Below are 22,990 nucleotides of genomic sequence, written 5' to 3'. Positions count from 1 at the left end.
ATTTCTGGGGTCCTAACAACAGGATCTGGAGGTGCACTGGGATGTGGGACCCACTGCACTGGGTCCTCAGGTGACGGGACGAAAGTCATGTGGCAGCATAACACTGCAGGAGGACACAGAGTTGGGAGGTGACTGTAAGAGCAGCTAGAAATCGAAACAAGAGAGAAGACAAGTCAGGAGAAAATCAATATAGGATCCATATGGGATCCTGGAGCACGCAAGGCAAGGACTTTAGGCACTAGGCTACTGCGCCGGGCCCCGTACTCAGAATCTTAAGTGAGATGAGAAGGAGTAAGAGCAGAGCAAAGCAACATGCTTTTTAACCATTCATTAGCATTTTTTGTTTTTTAACAGACTAGTTACTCTGCAGTTCTGAGGACTCAGAGGTGAACATGACAAAGTATCTACCCTTATAGCTTCCATCCTAGAGGGAAGAACAGGCAATATAAATGCAGATAAACAGGTAATTTCAGCAGTCAACACCTTGACACATACACACAGATGCTTTAGGTAAAGAGAAAAGTGGTCAGGGAGCCCTTTGGGAGGGGACAATACATACGCTGAGAAGCCGAGCAAGGACACAGGCATTGTATGCTTTCTAACGGGAAAGTGCCAAGTAAGGGAAGAGCAAATGAGAAGGCCTTGGAGCAGAACTAAGCCAGAGGCCAGAAGGCAGAGAGTGACAGGGCGGGAGCTAAAGAGGTGCAGAGACCAGAGCAGCATGAGCCCTGCAGGCTGCGATGAGTGTGCATATTATGCTGGGTAGAATGGGACTGCAGATTTGGGTAAGGGAGTGACACAACTCAACATTTTCAAAAAATCATTCTTGGTGCCTGTTGAAGAATGGCTCGCAGGTGGCAAGGCCTTTACAGCAGCACTGAGGACACTCTGGGGGACGTCCACGCCCCCTAACAGAATGCCTGACTCTAAGTTCCGGCTCTGCCTCGTCCAGTTACCAGAGATGCATGGGTGATGGCTCAAGCACCTGGGTTCCTGTCACACGTGTAAGAACCGGACAGAGCTCAGGGCTCCTGGCTTCTGCCTGATGGAGCTCCAGCTCCGGCAGGCATTTGGGGAGTGATTCAAGAATGTAGGATCTCTGTTCATATTTTTCTGTCTCACTGTATTCCTGCTTTTGAAATTCAAACAAGGCTTACGTAGCAATAATCTAAGCCAGCTGGGGCCTGGGTGATAAAGCTTTGGGAATAGGATTTGTAATTCAGAGGGTCCCATGGCTAGGGGAGGCTGCACTGGATGGGAGGGATGCTGGAATTCTGGAGGTGATAAGTGGAGAGGATGCCAACTCTGCTTTGTGAGCTCATGAAGGATGTGTCTTCAACAAGTTAGGGGGAAACCTCAACAAGCTTGAAGATATGGTGGTGCAAGCATGAACGAAGCAGGACTTAAGACACAAAGGCACAGAAGTTTGGTTGTGGAGGAAGCTGCGAGGGGGCAGGCATTGCAAGGGAAGCAATAGTCTTAGGAGACAACCAGGTATTCGCTCAGCCAAGAAGGAAAGGCAGTAAAGAAGAGCTGAAATTCTAAGTGCTGACAACTGAGAAAGAAGCTAACTGGCTTAGCAATCAGGAGGTCATGCAGACTAAATCTTAAACGAAGGTTACTCCAAGTTCATATGGTGTTACACATTCTTAACAGTAATTTATTTGAAAAGACATTCCTTCTCCCCTCTGGAATCACTAACTGTTCTCTAAAGAGCCTTGAGAATTTAAACAGCTAAGAAATCAAGCAAACACTTTCCTTTAAGGTCTTCACCTGAACATTTCTTCAGTTTACCCATAACCACTCTATGAGCATCTGCTCCATTTCTGGACTTGCCTTCTAGGGGTCTAAATGTCTTCCAAAAGCTCATTGAGTCAAGGATGAAATGTAGCTTTTTATTATACTACTTGTATATCCAAGATAGAACTGGAAAAAAAAATAAAGTTCTAGTAGATACTTCCCAGATTTCAAACACATTGTTTAATGCCTAGCTAGCAAAGAACACAGGGCTGGAAAGGAAAGGAATCAGAGAAAATCCAGGTAGCAAGGACCGCTCTCTTTTCTATCCAAGTACACTGTGCTATGTCTTAAGCACCCCCTTACCCACATGTGGACAACACCTAAGTGGCTTATAATCTAGGAAAGATGACACAAAGGGACAAGAGTCGTTACAACACTAGCTCTCACTGTGATGGAAATATGATTCTGGGGTGGTTGTAACAGGCAAAAAGAAGGCTACACTTCATGGAAGACATGGTAGTCGACAGGGATTTGAAAGAATGGAAGGATCTCACCAAAGAGAAATGAAGACAGAAAATACACTCCGAGTGACAGGAGTGGCAGAACAGAAGGACTCCCAAAGGAAGCGACCAGATAAGCTGGGAAGTTCCTGGATTAATTTTAATCCAGGAATTCCTTTATTTAACAATGACCCCAGTATGTAGTGGGAGGGCTTGGCCAGAGCAAAGTTCAATAAAATATAACAGCTACATCTCAATACAACACTAACAAAGGAGAATAATTGGCTGAAAGGTTTTCTTTAGGAGAGATTAGATGTGGCCTGTCTCTGGATACAAAGTATTCGCAAAATAGCAAGAAGAATAACATACAAGAGGAATAAGGAATTAAATTATTTGGATATCCTAGACACTAGGAGACCCAGACTTGGCAAAGTCAATAAAAAGCTGGAACTAACAGGACATGTAATTCTGCAGGCTTTAATAAGCTGAAAGGAGGGAACCAATAAAAACTGAAATTCTAGCAACAGGTTACTGGAACTGGCGCTGTGTTGTAGTACTTTACCTGCAGTGCTGACACGGCCCACTGAGCATTGGTTCCAGTCCTGGCTACTCCACCTCCAATTCAGCTCCTTGCTAATAAGCCTGGGCAAGCAGTGGAAGAATGCTTGGGCCCTTGGTAGGAGATCTGAATGGAGTTCAGGGATTCTGGGTGTGGCCTGGCCCAGCCCTGGCTGTCATGGTCATTCAAGAAGTGACCCAACAGCGAAGACTGATCTCACTCTCTCGCCTGTAACTACACCTTTCAAACAAATAGATCTTAAATAAACCAAAAGGGGCCAACTGGGAGAAAATCCTAGTACGAAAGAGTACTTTCTGAATACAATAAATCCAAATCTAGGCAATACTCAAGGTAAGTCCAACAAATAACCAGGGATGGTGGGGGAGGGTTCAAGCGATCAGAAAAGTGCAGTGACCTGCACGGCTCTGACACATGCAACAGGGGAAGTGACTGGAGAACTGGTTCTCCAACAGACATACTGGAGAGAATATAAAACAGCTGAGCCAACTGTTAAGTTTAAACTTTTCTGGAAGAATTTTGTTGGAATCTATCCAGTCACCCGTAATTGGTAGCAATAATCTGTGTTAGTTTACCTGATTATCACCTTTTGATGAAAGCCCAACATGATAAAGATCCTTGTTCTCACCTCAACCTCATATGAACTCTCCATGGAGCTCAGGCCCGTTATGGTGGGTTAAACTGGTGTTTTACGATACTTTCTCCAAGATTTCCACACCTCACAAGGTGGACTACACCTTGAATTCACAGTAAAGGTCTGGTTATTGAATTCTATGAACTATGCCTGAAAACTGGGTTCTAAGTAGCAGATAAGCCCACCAGGCCAGTTCACCAACATACACGTGTTGAAGGTTTTGATGCAAAACTGCTTCCATCTTGAAAATCGTGATTTTCAAGACAAACATTGCTATATTGTGAGAAAGACTGCTACCTGTAAACCTTAGCTGATCTGTCTTTGCTTCATTCATGTCTCATACTCCGTGACATGGATTTTAGCAAGCCTGGTAGAATTTTCAGAAAGTCCAACTCAAATAGCAGGTGAAGGAGAAAGTCCTTTTTTGCTGATGCAGAAATTAAAATATATCTTTCAAATTACATATTACATTAGAATGCCTGTTAATTCACCCCAATAGCTGAGGGCACACAATGTGAATTATCAAGTAAACGAAGCTTTATTCAATTTGTAAAATAAATTTCATGATGATTTCTGGTAATATCTAGCAATTCATTTTGTATGAATAATCGGGACAGAGAGGCACATGCTGGGAGCCTCTCTGGGGAGAGGCAGTTCCTTGGTGTATGCGCGTGGCAGCAGAAGCCTTCAGCTCACTATGCTTTAAGCCCTAGTGCACTTACAAAGGTTTCCTGTTGCAACGCATGCAAACCACACGCTTCATGACTGTCTATGTGGGCAGCTATTTAATTGTCATAATCATTTTTGTTGTAAACATCTATCATAAAAATAGACCACTTCTATATGCACAAATAAATGCGAATATTTATGTCTCAATGCCCTTTTATCTAAACATACAGCAATGAGGGAAAGCAAGGAATCCAGCTGACTGGATCAAATTGTCTTTATCAAGTTTGCCCTTACAGCACACTGTATCTTGTATTATATAAACATCTGAAACCGGTAATATTCTCGGGCAACGGTAAAGGCACAAAGGCCCTCAAGGTCACTGGACAGCTGCCATGCACACACGGTGTTGGATAGAAGACGTGAATGCAATGTTCATCCCTACATCCTTCTTGGTAAGAAAATACCACACATGGCACAGCTGAGCCAAAGAAAACTCACCAACTTAAGATACTGTCAGTATAACTAAAGCCACCTTTTCTAGTGGTCACCTGCTAGAGTCGAAATCAAGTCTGAGTTGTCACAACACATAGTCCAGAACAATGAAGACTCTATAGTCTCTCAGCCACACCACACGCTTTCAGGTACTCCTAATGAGGTGTCAAGCGAAATGTGGTAGCTGTGTCTACATTATTCCCAGACACAAACATTCTCATCAGTTTGTCCAAAAGAAATGCAACAATTTTGCATTCTAAGGGGCAAGGTTAGGGGAATGCAAGGAGCTCAGCTCAACGCTTAGAAGTACAAATGAGACCAGCTGTGATTCAACCCTTCGGCTTTCCCACCCTGAAGCCTTGCTTGGCACCACTTCTCTGAACACATCCCGTGCACTCATACCTATACAGGCCTCCACATAGCAGGTGCGACAACCACTCACTCCACTGGTGACACACTCACTACAGGCAACAACAGGTTCTCCAAGTGGTAATTGCACAGTACGTGAGAGAACGCAGAACCCGTTCCAAAGAGGAGCTCCTCTATCTCTCCAAGAAATTCACGTGAAATTTACAGGCACTTGAATTGTTATTTGATTAATCCTATGACCTTGTTGTTTAGTCACTGCTTGAAACAGATTGAACTTTCACCTTCAAATATATCAGAGTTCTTAGTCAATAAGACTTGTCAGTCAGTCAACAACTATTTGTAGAACGCACACAGGTACACAGAATTTTATGGTAATTGATATTTATACCTTCGACTTTCAAGCAACTCAAAGTCTAATTTGCCTTGTCTCCCTTATTAATCAGTCAAATATTTACTGAGCAACTTGGCTTTGGCACAGGCTTTGTGTCTGATGAACGAGGAAGTTTACTGCAGAATCTGTAGAGAAGTTAGTAAGAGAAGAGGGAAATGAGAATCTGACTTATCAGATGGAAAGTGAACAAAAGGTCAAGGTCAAGGTCAGGTATGTTCACCATGGAGGAGGCAGTAAAGGAAAACAGAAGAAACACGAGAGTGACAGCTACACGCCCGAGTATGTAGTCAGGAATAAAGCAGCAGTGGGAGGTCTGAGAAGGGAGAGACCAGCATGCGCTTACTCACTTGCTGGACAAGTTTATTTTCTAAGGACCAACTGTGAACTGCCTACCGATCGGCGCAGCAGAGCCATTGCTGCAACTATACAGCAGAAAGTTCTGCTCAGCTTTCGTCAAAGCTGTATTCAAGTGGAGAGAGGCAGGTATGGGCTATAAATAGGCATTAAAAAGTAGACTATGAGGGAATAACAGGGAAGAGGATATGTTAAGACACAGTTGTCGGGATAGAACGCTCTGAGAAGATGACAGTTGAGCAGAAACACGAAGTGAGACAGTAAGCCACAGAAAGTGCTGTGAAGGGGGAACAGCAGATGCCGGGGGGCAGGCACACCATTAGGAAAACCTTAGAGAACGGGGACTTCCGTTTGCTACTGAAAGTCGAGTTGGGATGGCATCAGAGACGACACGGCTGGTCAGTGCAGGGCGTATAAAATGACAGAGGATGTCGACAGAACAAGTGAAAACAAAGATATAAATATGTGACTAATAAGCTACGCAGGATCTGCTTCCTACAGGAAAGACGACTTTTTTTGCAGCCAGGTTTGCAAGGAAAAGGCAGTGCTGTTGTAAAGTCTCCGAGTCTAAGAAGATGAAGCCAATTAGCACAGACAAGTCTACGTCAGCAGCAACAACACGGCGCACTGTATGAAAATGGAGCTGTGGGGAAGGCGAGCTGATGGGAAGAGTGGAACGGACACAGTGTGGCTGGAACTGATGCGTGTCTTTCCCACTCAGTGGGGTTGTGAACACAGCCTGCAAATACCCCATCAATAAGCAACCTCTCCTGAGAACAACGGAGCCCAGGATCGCTCCTGTCTCCTTCAGCCTTTGAAGTTTGGCAAGTCTTTTTCCTACATGTTCCAATTCTGAGCAGCCAAGTTTGCACACAATAACCAGCCTTTCTGCACAAAGACTCGCCTCGAAGTCAGCAACACACACGGAGAACACCTGACTGCCCGAGACGCTTCTGTGAAGTGCATTTCCATATTAAAGCTCGAGATTTTAAACCCAACATGGAAAACTCCTCCTCATTATCTCTTTTCTTATGCGAAGAGAAAATGAAAACTATTTTGCAAGGCTAAAAAAAAAAAACCCACACAAGTCACGAGAAAGCTCTCTAACCCGTTCGAGCAGTACTCAATGTGTGCAGGGCCAGCGAGGGCGCAGGCCCGGCAGAGGCTCAGTCCAAAGGTACAAAGGTACTCACGGCTTTCCTCCGGGAATGCCTGTCAGGTTTGGAGGTATCGCAGGCACACGCATGTGATGGTGTGGATCAAATCCCACCTAGGATTTTCAAGAACAAAACAACAAAACCACAGTCACACTAAGTTGTGTTTTATGTTACAAAATACCTTTTCTAACACCCAGGAGAATGCATCCTTTGACAGTAAGATATCAGTCATATTCATATGAGTGGACTGATGTTCAGGACTTGCTATGAATACACTTGGAGGCGGAACTTACGTGAGAATGGGTGACAGAGATAAAGGGATTATACCAAACCGTTCCTGATACTACGTGATATAACTTTTTTAGGCTTAAATTATGCAAGACAGGCACCAGTGTGACAGCTCAACTAGCTAACCCTCTGCCTTACAGCTTCTCCTTCCCGTGTGGCTGCTGGTTCATGTCCCAGCTACTCCACTGCCAACCCAGCTCCCTTCTTCAGAGCCTTGGGAAGCTGCACACACATGGGAGAACTGGAAGAAGCTCCTGGCTTCAGATAGGCTCAGCTCCGGCCGTTGTGGCCATTTGGGGAGTGAACCAGCAAATAGGACATGTTTTTCTGTCTCTCCTGCTCTCTGTAAATCTGCCTTTCCAATAAAAATAAATCTTAACAAATCCAAAACCTTTGAAAACTAAAGTGGCATAATTATATGTAGCGTAATTTATAAGTATTAAATCCCTCTATAAACATCTCTCATTATATAAACTGCATTTAAAAAAACGTGCTCTGGAATACTCTTCCAGCAGCACACACTCACCACGGGTGACCGTCCGTAGGCGGCGGCGGCGGCAGCAGCAGCAGCAGCAGCGCTCATCTGAGGGGAGATGTTATGCAGCCCAGCATAGGCGGCTCCCGGGCTGGTCAGCTCTCCGTTCATGCCAGCATGGGGCACAATACCAAATGGGGTTGGATATGGACAAGGTACTGCCATTGGGGTCCGCAGACTGGAAGCTTCAGAACAAAATGGAAGAAAGAGAAAAAATCATCAAGAATACAGGAAATGATACTGAAGATATTCTTAAATATGTGAAAACACAAAATGTATGGTTCGTACAAACTTATTTTAACATTTTCCAACGTCATTCAAGCCTTCAGAGGGGTTTATTCATTCACTAAACATTTACCATGCACCAGACCTGGGGAATTCCAGGAGCTTGGTTTGAATTAAGTAACTTTGTCTAACATTCAGTCTATGTTGCTCATTAGTGTTTTTAAATTGCTTTATATTCTCTTAAACAGAAGTGCAAACAGAGAAAAACCTTTTTCTTACTAACCCAAGGGGTCAACTCCTGGTGGTTTTCCAGGTGCAGGCCTCAGTCCGGGAGTGGAGTTACTGCCTGGAGTGGGAGCATCAGTTCGTGGAGTGGGGGTACTGGACTTTGAGACAGGAGTGGTAGACTTCTCATTCTGACAAAAGATGCCATGAAATGCACCAGCAATTAGAACATGGTTTTAATAATGGTGTTAAACATTAAAAAGGCCAACAAAGAAAAAAGGATAAAAAAGAAAGAAAAAGTCCAAGAGATTCCGTAGCCTGAGCTGATACTCTCATGAATTAAACTGAGCTAACAAAGAAACAAGGAATTCCTTAGGATCACGGAAATCAATGAAGACATAAGCTTGAATTCAGACAGTCATCATCTCCAGGAAGCTAGGCTGTTAGACAAAGGCTAGAGAAAGCTGACAAACTACAGCAGCCTTGACCTTGACTGGAGAACCTCCTAATGGCTTTGGTTTAAAACTCTGGGATCTGAGTTGGGCTCCTGGCAGAGGATGCCCGGTTTTAGGGTCCACTAGAAGAACCATCATAGACTCTGAGCACACTGAACGTGCCACAAGAGGACAGCAGAAGGTCATGACCCAAGGGAGCAAACAACCCAGCCCTCTACCAGAGCCCTCTAATCTGTGGACAGATGGAGGAATTTCCTTGCCTACAGCTGTGAATTCAAAAGGCTATTTGGACAACCAAACTCATCTCTCTCTCTTTTTAATGTTAGATTACAACAAGGAGCTAACTGGTGAGGAGAAAAGAGGATGCTCCACAGCAAAATGCAATTAACTACACACGCCCTAAGCAGACAGGGTGCAGGTCATGCTGACTCCTGAGTGATCTCTTCTGCTTCTGATTTGTGATTGGCTCAAGGTAGACTGTTGCAAATGACAGATTACTTTTTAGATAGGAAGAGAAAATTATTACAGTCATATGTAGCTTGGTAACTCAAACAAAACCAGCAACGAAATCATATCCAAGCCCCAAGCTAAATTTACCATAAGCCACTGGTGATAACACCAACTCTGTAACTCCAACACCTATTTCTCATCTTTCTTAAGACACATTTCACTCATTGTTCCAGAACCCCTCTCCACAATTTGTGTAAAACACCTCACAAAACACCTACCCCCAACAAGCTAGTAAACCTACTGATCAAACTTAGAGGACACGCACATACATCTGGAAATCAGATTGTGAATACAAACACTTTAAAAAAGTTAAAATTGAACCCAACCACGTCAAACTAGGGACTGGTAAAGGCGGCGAAGGGCAGCTTACAAGGCTGAGTTCTTTGGATTTGGACGAAGGAGTACTGCTGGAAGACGCAATGGACGCGGGGCTGATGGGGGCATCTTTCTTGAGCAGGCGCGTCTTGTCCAGGCCATTCTCTCTCGGGGAATGTGCAGGGCTCCCTCGGGGGGAAGAGGGGTCCTAGGGAAAGACCACCACAGAGTCCAGCACAGTCACAGGGCCGGGGGTGGGGGAGGGTCTTCAGTGTGGCCTTTGCTGACTAAAGCATTGAACAGCTTAGACACGCAACATGTTCCAGGATAGATTCTAACAATTCACTGAGATTGCCAATAAAAATACATGGTGTGGAGGCCAAGAAAATGTTACACTATTTAGTACTGTCATATGGTAATAAGTTTGCCATGTACATAAAAAAGTGGCTCCCTTTAGCAATTGAGAACACTGGGGTCCAAGTTGCTTGGACACGAGTGTTTGCTAAGCTGGGGAAGAGCAGGAAGATAGAGTTGCTACAAACATACCTCATTGGACACGTCAACCACCAAGTTGTCATCACTCTTGTCACCGTCGCTATCCTGCAAGGACAAGCAAGAAGCATCATCTCCTACCTCTGGCCAGAGACACAGCTCACATTTAGCCAGATCTACATAAGACAGTCCACAGCAAATCTCAGAGAAACGAGGTGCATCAGGGTTAAATAGTTTACTATACTCTTTAATCTCATGATGACATTTTGAGTTCGATAACTTAGTCCCACGTTCCAGTTTGCCCCCCCCCCCCAAAAAAAGATGTTGATGGCTCACTGGCTCACCTAGGCTAACGCTAACCTGCAGGTGGACATGGTTTGGCCTGCCAGTTGTTTTTTTAAAAATTGAACAAGTAGCCACACTGTTACTACTTGACAGTGAAAATGCAGATTTCACCTGCTTCTCCTTAGTCCTGTGATCTGCACAGGCCCTAAAGGGAAACAAACCCTCACCCGGGGAGGGACTTTCTGGGTGTCTGTGAAGTTACACTCCACAAAATCTGGAATACTCTTTAGTCAATCAGTTCACCCAAGCATTTTTAATAATTTTTTTTCTATGATTCTGCATTTTTTTTAACATCTCTAGTTAATCACGGAAAACTCAAACACCTTTAATGTACAAGGAAATGCAAGTTCATATAGAGAAGTAATGACAGACTAGCCCAGCCCTCTATAAGCCACTTGATGAAGCAGTTTATCTAGTCACATACACATGGGTACAAGCCCAGGCCCACACAGGACCTCAAGCTGGCCAAAGGCCACAGAGCTTTGCTTGTAGTCAATCATTTTTTTTCTCCTGAAAGATACTGTTTATCCTGTGTTCTCCAGGGTCTCTGGTAATGATCAAAGAAGAAAGCTGCCCTCGATAACAGAACGCGGAGAGCCAGCCTCCCCAAAGCAAAGGAGGAGGAACTGACGTAGCGAGCTGCGATCTCCTTCTCTTCCGTCTTCTGCTTTTTGCTCTCCGAGGAGTAGTCTGTGGAGTTTCTGTGTTTCTCGGCGCCTCGGAAGCTGGCTGACGGGGACACAGAGGAGCTCTGCAATTAGAAGAGCAAGCGGGGTGGAGAAATCAACAACCATTACACCGAGTGATTTGTCAAATCACTTGATACGTCTCTAATTTTCAACACATTTATGTACTTGAGAGATAGAGCTCCCATCCTCTGCTTCGTTCCACTAGTGCCTGCAGTGGACAGCACTGGGCGAGGCTGTAGCCAGGCACTAGGATCTCCGAACAGGCGACACCACAGGAACCCCATCACTTCCCCAGCCACCACTGCCTCCTGTGATCTGCACTAGCAGCAAGCTGGAGGCAAGAGCCTGGGCAGGGTAGGGAAGCCAAATAACCACCCAGGAACTTGGAACCAGCATCTTAAGTGCTACACTAAACACTCTGCCCCTCCTGTTCATCAGTACACACCTTTGTAAAGTTGGAAGAGAACAGAGAAGAGAAAGAAGAGAATAGACAAATACAGGGCAAAACAATGAAAAGGAGGTTGGGGGAGAGAAATAAGGAGCAAAGACCAAGAAAAGGGAGGCAGAGATGAACCCGGGGAAGAAATGAGCCACAGATGGCAGGGGACAGCATCAACTCCAAACAGAGCAGAGCAAGACTGGTCTAGAGGCGCTGTTCATGCTGCAGTCTGGGAGCACTTGTAGAAAGCTGGGAAAGGAAGCAGACCCAAGGGAAAAGGGTAGGAAGAAAAGGCAAGCTTTCAGATTTCTTTTTACAGTTGCTTGCTAGTGCTACATTAGCATTTTAAATTTCTAAAAAGAAATTATGAATAGAAGAGAAATTAGGAGATACGTAGTAATTCTTCAAACAAACAAACAAACAAAATGAAAATTTTTGGTGATCTGAGCAACCAAAAGGGGTGGGCATGCCACAAAAGCCCCATTTGCAGACTTGCACTCGGCTCCACATCCATCTTAAGGGTATGGAAGGTACAGAATCGCAGGAAAACACCCGCAAAAACGTATTTTATTCCTTTGTTAGTTATTCGTTTTCATGAGCCTGCTATTTCCTGTTACCTCTCTGGAAGCCCACTGGGGTTGAGCAGTGGACAAGGAGGGCCATGGCTCTTGCGATGGGCCAGGAGCCATCAGTACAGCACAAGCCACATCCTCAGGCAGCTCTCCAACAAAAGCGCCCTCTTACAGAACACGAACACTGTGGCTGAGTCCCAGCGAACAAATATAGGCCATGGTGGCCTATTCAGATGATAGGAGAGCTTTAAAATCACCACTGAAAAAGTAAAGAATGTGTCAACAGAAGCTATGATTACCCTCCAAAACCCACTAACTAAAAGGAGACACAAGTAAAGCTCACGTGGGAGACAGGGGGCTAGACCCGCGCTTGGGGAAGGCCTGGAAGTGGGCACAGACCCAGGGTAGAACTGCCCTGGGAGGGGCTTGGGGAAGGCATGGCAGAGAGCACTACGGCAGGACTCTCGGAGAACTCAGAAAGGGTGATCTTGGAAGGCAACAAGACCATGCAGAGATGAAAAATCTGAAGAAAAGGTCTACGAAGAGCACCCCCCATTACGGCTTCTGCCTGGTACCAAATCCATTCAAACCACTGCAGGAAAGTATTCCTGATTTACAACTCTAGAAGACTAACTTTGAACTTGCATGTGTACATACGGTGTGTGTGTATTCGCTCTAAGTCTGTGTGTATACGTGTGTGTGTTTGCTCTAAGTCTTTGGGTAATAATTAACATCTATAAAGACATAAACATTTAAACAGCCTTTCAATTATTTACACAAGGCAACATGACAGCAGCACTTTGGGCTCTATCGCCCTGTTTATTTCCACTGAGCCACACTGTCTTTCGTGCTGAACACTGTCACATGAGGTTGGTGGAAGGAAGATGAGTAACTGCTCCTTGTTTGGGTTAGATTTCTTAAACCCTTCTCCGCCGTACCAGATTCTCAAGGCTTTGAATAAAAAAATATTCTGCCAACTGCATGCACCAAATGTGTACCTATCCCTGACCCAACATCTGAATGTAACTGAAGTAGCAAAAGACAAAAACAAACAAAAAAAATTAGATACTTTTCTGTAAGGTAGAGAACTGAAACAAAACATTACAAGCCAAACCCTTCTGCAAACAACTAGACTGTTTCTAGATTGTCTTAACTTTTATCTCCAGTGATAACAAACTTCATTCCTGAGCCACAAGACTTGGTTGGTTCACCACACCTGCTTTGTTTTGCTTTGCCAGCACAAGACAACACAATCAGGTTTAATGTCTATCCCAAGATGCATGATCTGAGAGCTATTACAGACCACAGTTCATGCAGAAACCCGCATCTAGTTCTGGACTCTTCAGTTTGTCTTCCTGTTTCAAAGAAGATGACCTTTTTATTTTAACTTCTTTATAAGAACGACTGGTTTCCCAAGTGCAGAGTACGGCCGTTTTCCCTCATCGGTGCCCCAGCACAGCGCGCTGGCCACACACCTTCCACAGCTCTGCCAACCTATCTCCCCACCGCTCAGTATTAATTATTCTCACTACTCAACTGCCCTGCATTCAGCGTCCAACCTCTGAAACCCTCCCCTTCCTTAAGAAATAGCTCTAATGTCACTTTGAAAGCTTCCTCAGATGCTGTGAAGCAGAATTCATCACTCATTCTTTGTTCTCGTAAGATTTTATTCCCCCAGTAGACAGAGAACTTCAATCAATGTAGTGCTATTTGTTTACAGGGCCACTTCCCACTTCAGGCTGTAGGTTCCTAGAGGGCACGCAGCACAGTGAGCAACAGAGCACTGCCCAGAAATGTTTTGAACACAAACGAATGAGCATCTCCTCTGTATGCACACCTCAATCTCATCTGAAATACATTGCTTTTCAGAGGACCAAGATGAACCGTCCCATGAGAACCATTCCCTGGAGTAAGCTATGTCTATTCCTGCCCCAAGGAACTGGGAATCTGGCAACTGTTTCTCTTTTTCACCTTTTCCTGCCCCTAGATGTCTTCACTCTATTAATCAAATATTTCACAAAAAGAAAACTGAATATATGTGTGCGCCATCAACTTCCCGATCCTTTCGCTTCTGACATATTCCGAGAGTTATTTACATTTTATTGAAAAAGGAAAATGGATTTCTAAACAATGACAAAACATTTTCTATAAAATTTTAACACTAAATGTTAACACCTACTTACACATTTATGCTCACCGGCACACAAGTGCAATTACTGGAGGTTGTTCTGGTTTTTTTTTTTTTTTAAGATTTATTCATTTTATTACAGCCAGATATACAGAGAGGAGGAGAGACAGAGAGGAAGATCTTCCGTCCGATAATTCACTCCCCAAGTGAGCCGCAACGGGCCGGTGCACGCCAATCCAATGCCGGGAACCAGGAACCTCTTCCGGGCCTCCCACACAGGTGCAGTGTCCCAAAGCTTTGGGCCGTCCTCAACTGCTTTCCCAGGCCACAAGCAGGGAGCTGAATGGGAAGTGGAGCTGCCAGGATTAGAACCGGTGACCATATGGGATCCCGGGGCATTCAAGGCAAGGACTTTAGCCGCTAGGCCATGCCGCTGGGCCCTAGGTTTTTTTTTTTTTAATATAAAGATCTATTTATTGGAAAGGCTGCATTAAAGACACAGAGGTCTTCTATCCATTGGTTCACCCCTCAAGTGATTGCATACATCCAAGGGTGGACAGGCGGCAGCCAGGAGCCAGGAGCTTCACTCAGGTTCCCACATGAGTCGCACGTACCAAATCCTGAGCCATCGTCTGCTGTCTTCACTGGCACATTAGCAGGGAGCCGGCTCAGAAGTGAAGCAGCCCCATGTGGGATGCAGCTTGACCCACTATGCCAACAAGCCAACTGCAATTTTATTTTTTTGTAAGCTGCATGTTTCCGGCTGTAAAGACAACATTTTATTGTAGGATTTTACTACAGATTAGAGTTGCATGTTTACTATAGAAAAAAAATTTCCTGGAAGAACAGTAAGTTAATTATCATTAGCATTTAGAGGTTAAGCTGCACAATGGGCACTGGGGCACTCAGCGATGTTCTAATAACATAATTGCTCTGGAATCAAATTGGACCTGGCACAGACTCTCATCACCAATCTCCAAAGTTCGCTTTCTGCTGCTGGAAGGTCACTTGGAGCTCCACTGGGCACGTGAGTCGGATATTAAATAAATACTGATAAAGAAAAAAAATACGCCTGCTTTTACTAGAGAAGGTTATTTTTATTTCTCTGTAATGACTTTAAAGGCTGAGTTAGGGCAGAGCTTGGTGGTGCTACAGTGGGTTAAGCAGCCTGTTGGGATGCTTGTGCTCAAGCCCTGGGGACCCAGTATTTGTGAGCCAGCTTCCTGATGACACTTGCAGAGACACCAGGTGACACGCCTGGCGTTCTTTCCGCCATGGAGGACACCTGGATGGAGTTACTGGCTAGTGCCCGGCCGAGCCTTCGGAGCTGGAGGCATTCAGCTAGTGAAGCAGGTGATGGAAGCCACTTCTCTGACCCTCTCCACCCACCTGATCCCTACCTCCCGTCTCCATGCCTTTCAAACAAACTTAAAAAAACAAACAAAAAACCTCAACTAGATATCTCCCCTAGTATATGTAAGAAACTTTCTAGAACTCCATCATGACCCTATATAAATCTAGAAATCCAGAAACATTAAACACAAGCCTTTCCTCATTAGTCTGACCATGTATATATATCAGCAAAGTCGTCAAGAATGGAGTCATGGTCAGAAGTAAAGTCCAACGCAAAGCGAGTCACACCTCCTGAGTGTGAGCCCTTAGCAAAGAAAGCTCTGCCCTGGAAACGGTAAATAACCATGCTGGCTTTTCTTACAGGCAGTATATTTAATTAAAGAATTAATTAAAGAAAAAGGGATGGAGTCAAGGAAAATGCAAGGAAAAAAATTAAAATTCCTAAGTCTTGGCAGCAAAACAGAAGGTTTAATGAGAGCTGTTCCTTAGGTCTTCACTTCAAATTAAGAAAAGTCCACAATGCAGTGTACAAGCCACACTAGAGCTCACCAAGGCCGCTGACCAAACTCGGTGGAAAATTCCCGACACCTCCAGCAGCATGAAAGGGAAGGGCCCACACCTCCACCTTTCTTCCTCTGACACTTTAAGATCAAAGTTGGCCACATATATGAAAGAGTTCCATAAAGTACACCCCTTCCCAAGGAACCAGTCTTGTTATAATTAACTAATTTTAATAACAGGGAGAATGCATTTTAATAGCAGGCAAGAGTACCTCCCTGGAGTCAGACTGCCGGGGCCTGAGTCTGGAGTTTTCCACTTAATAGTTGTGTATTGCCAGACAGATGCAAGCCTTTCTGAAGTCTGAGACTGGGATAACAAAACCTCAACTACACACCCCCAGGGCACTTGGAGGACTAAGAAAAATCATCTACATAAAACATAAGGCATGGTCCGGGCCTCATAACCCAGCAAGGTCAAATGCAGTACCATCACTGCGATTACTACAAGGATTCAGAATGCGAGCCAGTGTGGACCTCCGATCTTAAACCTCATGTTAAGTGTTACAGGAATTCCTATAGCACTTAATTTTAGTGTAGATGTTAAGATGCTCTAAGTTTTCGTTTGATACTGTAGTGAGGCAGGACTATAAATACCACCTGATTCAAATGCTCATTTGCCTTCCACTTACATAGATGCAATGTCCTGAGATCCCTGCCCACTTAAATGATGACAGCCGTGTAATGGTCCAGGAGACAGCCACCATCAGTTGCCATGGCTTGTTGCTCATCAGCCACGGCTTTCAAAAACCCTGTCTCTTGGAACCCAACAGCAAATCCACCTGCAGAAAAGCGGGATAAGAAGCATAGGGCACCACGAGAAATCCGGGCAGGAGGACTTCTACACCTGCTGTCCAGGCTTTCCTTCATTCTAAAAACAGCACAAATGATAAATCAGTTCATTCAGTCCCAGCAGTCTCAAATGCTAGCCTGGCTCTGTAACAATTAAGGACGAGCTTGTATATGTTGATGGGGGAAAGCATGATGAAAAAGCTAAACTGAGCAAGATGTCTGTAGAGCCTTTATTAATGCCATAACCTGTCTGCCAACACAGCAGCCTCTGTAACCCCTTTGGAGAAACCCAAGTCCAATGTGCAGGTATGAATGCTCGTGGTTTTCTTCAATTCAGAAGAGCCAGGGCACTGCTCAACGTGGGCAGGGACCCCAAGCATCCTCTCTGGAAGCAGAACTGCCCTCCAGGGGGAGGAGCCCTGCAATCAGGCAGCATCCAGACAGCACACTCCCACATCCTCAAGGCTGTGGTCTTTCTACAGGTGCTGTGAGCAGTTCACAGCACCACAAACCTACGCACACAAAACAGATACCACATCCCACTGACATTTTTCTTTTCTTTTTAAACGTTACAAAGTAGAGAAAAGAGAGCTCCTATTAGCTGGCTTACTCCAGTAAAATGCCCACGGAGGCCAGAAGAAGCCAAGACCTGGACATCCAATTAGAGTCTCCCACAGAGGTGTCAGGAATCCAAGTCCCCAAGCCATCACTGCTCCCCGCCCCCCAAGGTCTGTATTCGTTAGTGGGAAGATGGAGTTAAGAGCTGGTGTTGTGGTGTAGCAAGAACAGCTGCCACCTGCAGACACTGCCTTCCACTGTGGATGCCAGTTCTAATCTTGGCTCCTCTACTTTCTGATCCAGCCTTCTGCTGATGGTCTGGGAAAAGCAGCAGGAGATAGCCCAAGTGTTCAGGCCCTTGTCACATTCAGCGAGCCCCAGCTCCGAGGCTTCCTGGCTTTGACCTGGCTCAGTGCTAACCGATGAGATCTCTGGGTCAGAAACCAACGCAAGAAAAGCTCTAGGTAAAGCGTCTTAACATGTCCAATCACCAGTGGCATTTCTGATTGAAATTCTATTAAATAGCATATCATAAAATGCATACAAGTCCACTTATTATTTAGTCAAAACAAAGTCTCACAAAGTGACTCATAATGCAAATTTGTGTAAGTTAACTTAAATCTATGGCAGGCTAGTGGTAACACACTTAAATATGGCAGGGCTCTAAGCCAGTCACTGGTGTCAGGTTTACTGCTCATCACAGTAAAATGTTTTAAAACATATGATCTGCTGGTTAGGGAAGTGATTGAAAACCCTGTAGCCCTGGGTTCAAAGCCCAGACTTGACCGTTTGCTGTAGAACCCTGAAAAAGTTGTTGAACTTCTCTAACAGTCTACTTTCCGTTGAACAAAATGAAAGAAACAGCAGGATTTCCCTCCAAGGTTCCTGCGACTTGCTCACGCTGTGAAGTTCCACACCCTGGAAGTGGAGAGGGCTTCAGGACGAGGTCTCCCTACTAGACACGTGCAGAAACCGCTGCCCAGTCAGTCTGCTCTGACTCACTCAGCAAGTGTCAGAGTACCCACAATGCAGACATTCAGAGGAATGAAGCATACATTTGCTCCCTAGTAGGAGCCAAAATGCTACAGAAACCTACATATTGTTCCTCCTACGCAGTAGAAAATACGGCACTTCCATATGCAGTCATTCACGTTTTATTTCCATGGCCTCAGCAATCAGTACTACTTGGTCAGGATAAAATGCCCTAATAATTTATAAGGTATCAATAAAATTGATTTTAAATTAGAACATTATCTTAATGTCCTCTTGAGGTTGTTTGACTGCTATTTCCTCTTCCTGGAATGAAGCTGTTGGCTCTGCCCCAGAAATTTCATTAAATACAGTTACTTTGGAAGGCAAGCTGAGTGGCAGCAACTGGACACCTTGAAGCCGGACACACAGGCTCTACTCCTAAGCAGCCCAGCCTGCCTCTCTGTCCTAACCATCAAGCCTGCATGTGGTCCAAGCTGTGGGCCCCGAGGAGTAGCAACTGCAGAAGGCCAGGGAACAGTCCAGTCCCTCTCCCCAGTGACAAAAGAACCAGAAGCACAGGCGAGTCATCAAGCCACTGCACTCCTGATCACAGGCGACGGCACGGCATTAGCAGCTGGACAGAGACTGCAAGCAAATTTATTAAATGCACATAACTCCACACTGCACACACTTTGGGAGCCATCCAATTACCCCACAGCCATTTCATGCCCTTCAGTGCAATGGAGCTGCTCAAATTTTGCAAAGCCTAACACTGTTATGTACATCTGACCTTCACCAAGATTGTCCTGCCTTCATTAATACTGTTTCCATAAATCTTATTTGCTGACTGTGTGTAAAATTAGTGTCACATGCATTGACTGTTTTCTTCTAAAATTATTAGGGTCTTTTTGTTTGTTTGTTTTTTTAGCATGGGACCCATAAAATCCATCCCACATGGCCCACTTGCCTACTGCCTTAGGAGTGATGGCACTAAGTCTTGCTGGCAAACCTAAGAGGCTCATAAGTGTGTGCCCTGGAAACCAAAGCAGGGCAAGGCTGGCAGCAATTTCCATCCTGAGTTGTGTGGGAAGGTGACTCGGCTTTAGACCTTCTCGTGCTATTTAATCAAAATACCAACAATAGTCTACAGGCTGCTTTGAAAGAAGCCAAAGTGGGGTAGTGGCTCAGACAAAATAAGTGACTACGCTTTGAGACCTGGCAAGCTATATCTGCATGGACCAGAATCCCCATTTTAGCAACCATTAAAATTTATTGAAAAAGAAAGTCTTTTCATGTTGCTGGGTTTTTTCCCAGTAAACTGTTTTAATCTATTTGAAAGGCTAAACACTTTTTCCTTCCAAAGAATGTTAACTGCACGGAGCATCATATATGTTTTTATGTATTATGTATGCAAATGTACTCTATACAATATCTGAGAGTAATTCAGGAGGAACACAGAATGAAACAATAATCAATGTAAAGCGGACATTGCTCGCGGTTTTAAGGTTGCTAATCAGAAGCTCTAGGTCTTCATACTACCACAAAACAGCTAAATAGTTTTCAGTAATCAGCCAAAATGGCCTTAACAAACAAAATCCCGAAGTTAGCTGTTAACATTGTCACCAAACACATCGACAGCAGAAATACAACACTTGGCAGACATGTATTTTATGTTTCCTAACAACCAGGTTTTTGCAAATGCAAAACAAACAAGTAAAATTAACTTCAACTGTGCATGTATCACATGGATACAAAAGTTCTGTCAATCTATAATTGGTACCAGAATTATGCAGAAACCTTACGCTCTTGGTATTCAAAACCTGATGTGTACTTTATACTTCTGGCGCAGCAACTCTGGAACTGGCCACATTTCTCATGCATGAAAGCTGCATGCTGGGGAGGAAAGGAACATGAGGAACCTAGCGCTCTAATTTTACCCATGCCCCACGTTCAGATACCCAGGTCCAGCTCCTGATCCCGGATCTCAGCTGCTGTAGACCCCAGGAAACAGTAGTGACAGCGCCAGAGTTCAGGTCCCGTGACCTCTGGGCACACTGATAGCAAGTTCCAGACCTAGCCCAGCCGTAGGGGGCATCTGGCGTGTAACCTGAGGCTAGAATTTTGCTGTGTGTCTCCCAAATCAAAAACATTTATTGTGGAAAAATGAAAACAAAATACCAAGCGACTATGGCTACCATATTAGATAACACAGATCTACAAGTTCTCAAAGTTACAACAGAAACTCAACTGTGTACACACGCATCTAACATTTGTTGAAGGCAGAGGCCTGATCCGCCTACCATCCTTCTCCAATCTCATTTAAAACTCTTTCTCAGACTACTGGCTATCCCAAGCCTTTGTACTCCCGAAAATCACTAAAAACATCTACCAAGAACTGTTCCCAGGCCATGCCCGGCTGGCATCTTTTCATGGCACTTCTTTAGAGAGATCTCACCTGCCATGGTACCCAAGGGAAGCTGGTTCTTAAAATCCTTATCACAGCCCGTGCCAGCATTTTTAACACTACTATTATTTTGAGTGTTTATTTCATTTGACCAGACATACTCTCTGATTTGATAATTATGTAAGCCAAACTGGTGCCTGCCTCAGTTATCAGCTATTGAATAAACAGGCACAAATCTTAATTTTTTTTGATGATCTTTACATAGTTGATTAGGGCTCAAAGGGTCAAGGGCCTGAAATGATCTCAGACCTGATTTGAGCACAAATCTTAATGTACTTATACATCTTATTGTCCCTGCATTATTTTCATTTTATAGAGACTGGAATTTGTATAAGGCATGCATTACTGTGTCTTCCTTCTTTGTATCCTCAGAACTTAGTATCATGGCCATCACTGAAACGTGTGTGTATGTGCACGCACGCATATCCAAAAGTATACGAAAGCAGACCAGCACCTCAGAAATCAAAGTGTTACAGCGACAAGACAACTTTCAGGACTACACTGGAAACAGCACAAACAAATTAAACTGGACCTGAAGCAAAGGTCAGAATGCTGTCAGGTGCAGAGCCAAGTCCAAGGGGATAGATGCCGGTTACTCCTTTTCCTAGTCAAGGATACAGCTCCACCCCGGGTGGGGGGCCAGGCCTGCTCCAGACGGGCACGCAGTGAATAAATGTACCAACCAGTCTACCATTTTTCTCATTATTCTAACATAAGATAAACCATCAGGACATTGTCCACTGGTTATCTCTTCCTTGCCTCTTAGTCATGGGCTCATCAGCTGTTGCTGAGCAGGGAGAAACCTGTCTCAATGACATCTGACCACAGACTCCACACGGAAAGAGCGCAGGCGCCAGTGGGTTTTCTGAGAAGTTCATTCGCAGAACAGCGACCCTGGGCAGCTCCCTGAAATGCTCCCCCCCAGGGAAGTGTGTGGCAGAAGGGAAAAAAAAATCCTCCGTATTGCCTCTTTTTTTGCCCCCTATGTGGTAAGTACTACACAGAGCTGAAGAAAGAAAATGCCAAATATAAGGGAAAAAGAAAGGTATCACCTGGGGAAAAAAAAAGTGGGGGGAAGAGGTTTACATGTGCTAACTTTCAAGTCATAGGCAACTGCCTACATATTATCCAAATCTTAAACAGTAAAGTAGCATAAAGCATCAGTACCACTTCAGGATGACAATGACTTCGGCATACTAAGGAATGGAAACAAACAGATACAGAAACACAGTTACAATTTCATATCCTTCTAAAAAAACTATTTCAAGCAGAGCTAAGTGTGACAACTCTGAAGAGGTCTGGGCTTGACAAACCACAGAGCACACTGGAAGGACTGGCCTAGCCACCAAGCAGGCCTCAAGACGACTCAGGGCAACAAAGAGACAGTACTGCACCTGCCAGCGCTGAGCTGCTGGCAGGAGAGTCAAGCCGAGGTCATTCTCCTCTCAAACAAATTACAGGTCAGAGAGCTAATTGATAAGGAAATGATGAACACCAGCTTTCCAGCCCCATCCCACTTGCCATCTCAGCCAAGGGCGAGGACAACTCTATCACTTCTGCCTCTTGGACCTTCCCCACTTCCCCCCCGGCCTCTCGCCTGCCCCACCAGCAACACCTCTGTCCGTGCTCAGGATTGCCAGCAGCACCATGGGCTAAAGAGGTTGTTGACCTTTACTCCAACATGTCCTTTCAGGTTAATTACTTTTGTATTCTTGGTGTGCCCAGTGACATTTAATCACTACCAGGCTCCTCAGTAAACAGAGCTGAATGGAGCCAACTGCAATTTGGCATGGAGTTAAATGGTGTGGTAACAGAACACACTGAAAATGGACTGGAAGGAAATACTCTCACTTGCCACATGGAGAAAAGAGGTGAACACCATCCAAACAATCACTATTTCATTAACAAGAAAGCAGACTAGCTCAGTGGCATACTTTTGTTATTACACACTAAAAATGGCTCAGACATCCTTCACTTTGTACCGAAGGACAAGGCAGGCTGTGTGCTGAACAAACAAAAGAAGACGAACAATCCAAAGCTCAGTTACAAGTTCTGTGGTCTGTTTGCTTGCTCTACGTGCGTGCACAGATTCGCTCACATCACACCACACGACAGCCCTCCACTAACACAGTCAACACTTGTCTTCCCAGTATCTTGAATACACAAGCTCCCACAACCTACTGTACATCTGGA

At 44.7% G+C, this 22,990-nt stretch overlaps 1 protein-coding gene across 8 annotated transcripts in view; it reads right to left on the bottom strand.

The window, feature by feature from the left end:
* The window catches only part of TLE4 (TLE family member 4, transcriptional corepressor), a 128,522-nt gene that overhangs the window by 9,314 nt on the left and 96,218 nt on the right, over nt 1-22,990 (bottom strand). For all 8 annotated transcript variants that reach the window (XM_012928885.3, XM_004591794.4, XM_004591790.4 and 5 more), the window contains 6 exons: nt 10,905-11,024; nt 9,983-10,036; nt 9,492-9,644; nt 8,215-8,347; nt 7,698-7,891; nt 6,920-6,996 (listed from right to left, as the gene is read on the bottom strand). In XM_012928885.3, coding sequence (XP_012784339.2) covers nt 6,920-6,996; nt 7,698-7,891; nt 8,215-8,347; nt 9,492-9,644; nt 9,983-10,036; nt 10,905-11,024 — 731 coding nt within the window. The remainder of the gene's footprint in view (nt 1-6,919; nt 6,997-7,697; nt 7,892-8,214; nt 8,348-9,491; nt 9,645-9,982; nt 10,037-10,904; nt 11,025-22,990) is intronic.

Source organism: Ochotona princeps, chromosome 31 (genome assembly GCF_030435755.1).
Source record: "Ochotona princeps isolate mOchPri1 chromosome 31, mOchPri1.hap1, whole genome shotgun sequence".
Taxonomy (NCBI): domain Eukaryota; kingdom Metazoa; phylum Chordata; class Mammalia; order Lagomorpha; family Ochotonidae; genus Ochotona; species Ochotona princeps.
This window is presented reverse-complemented; position numbering and strand designations above follow the sequence as displayed.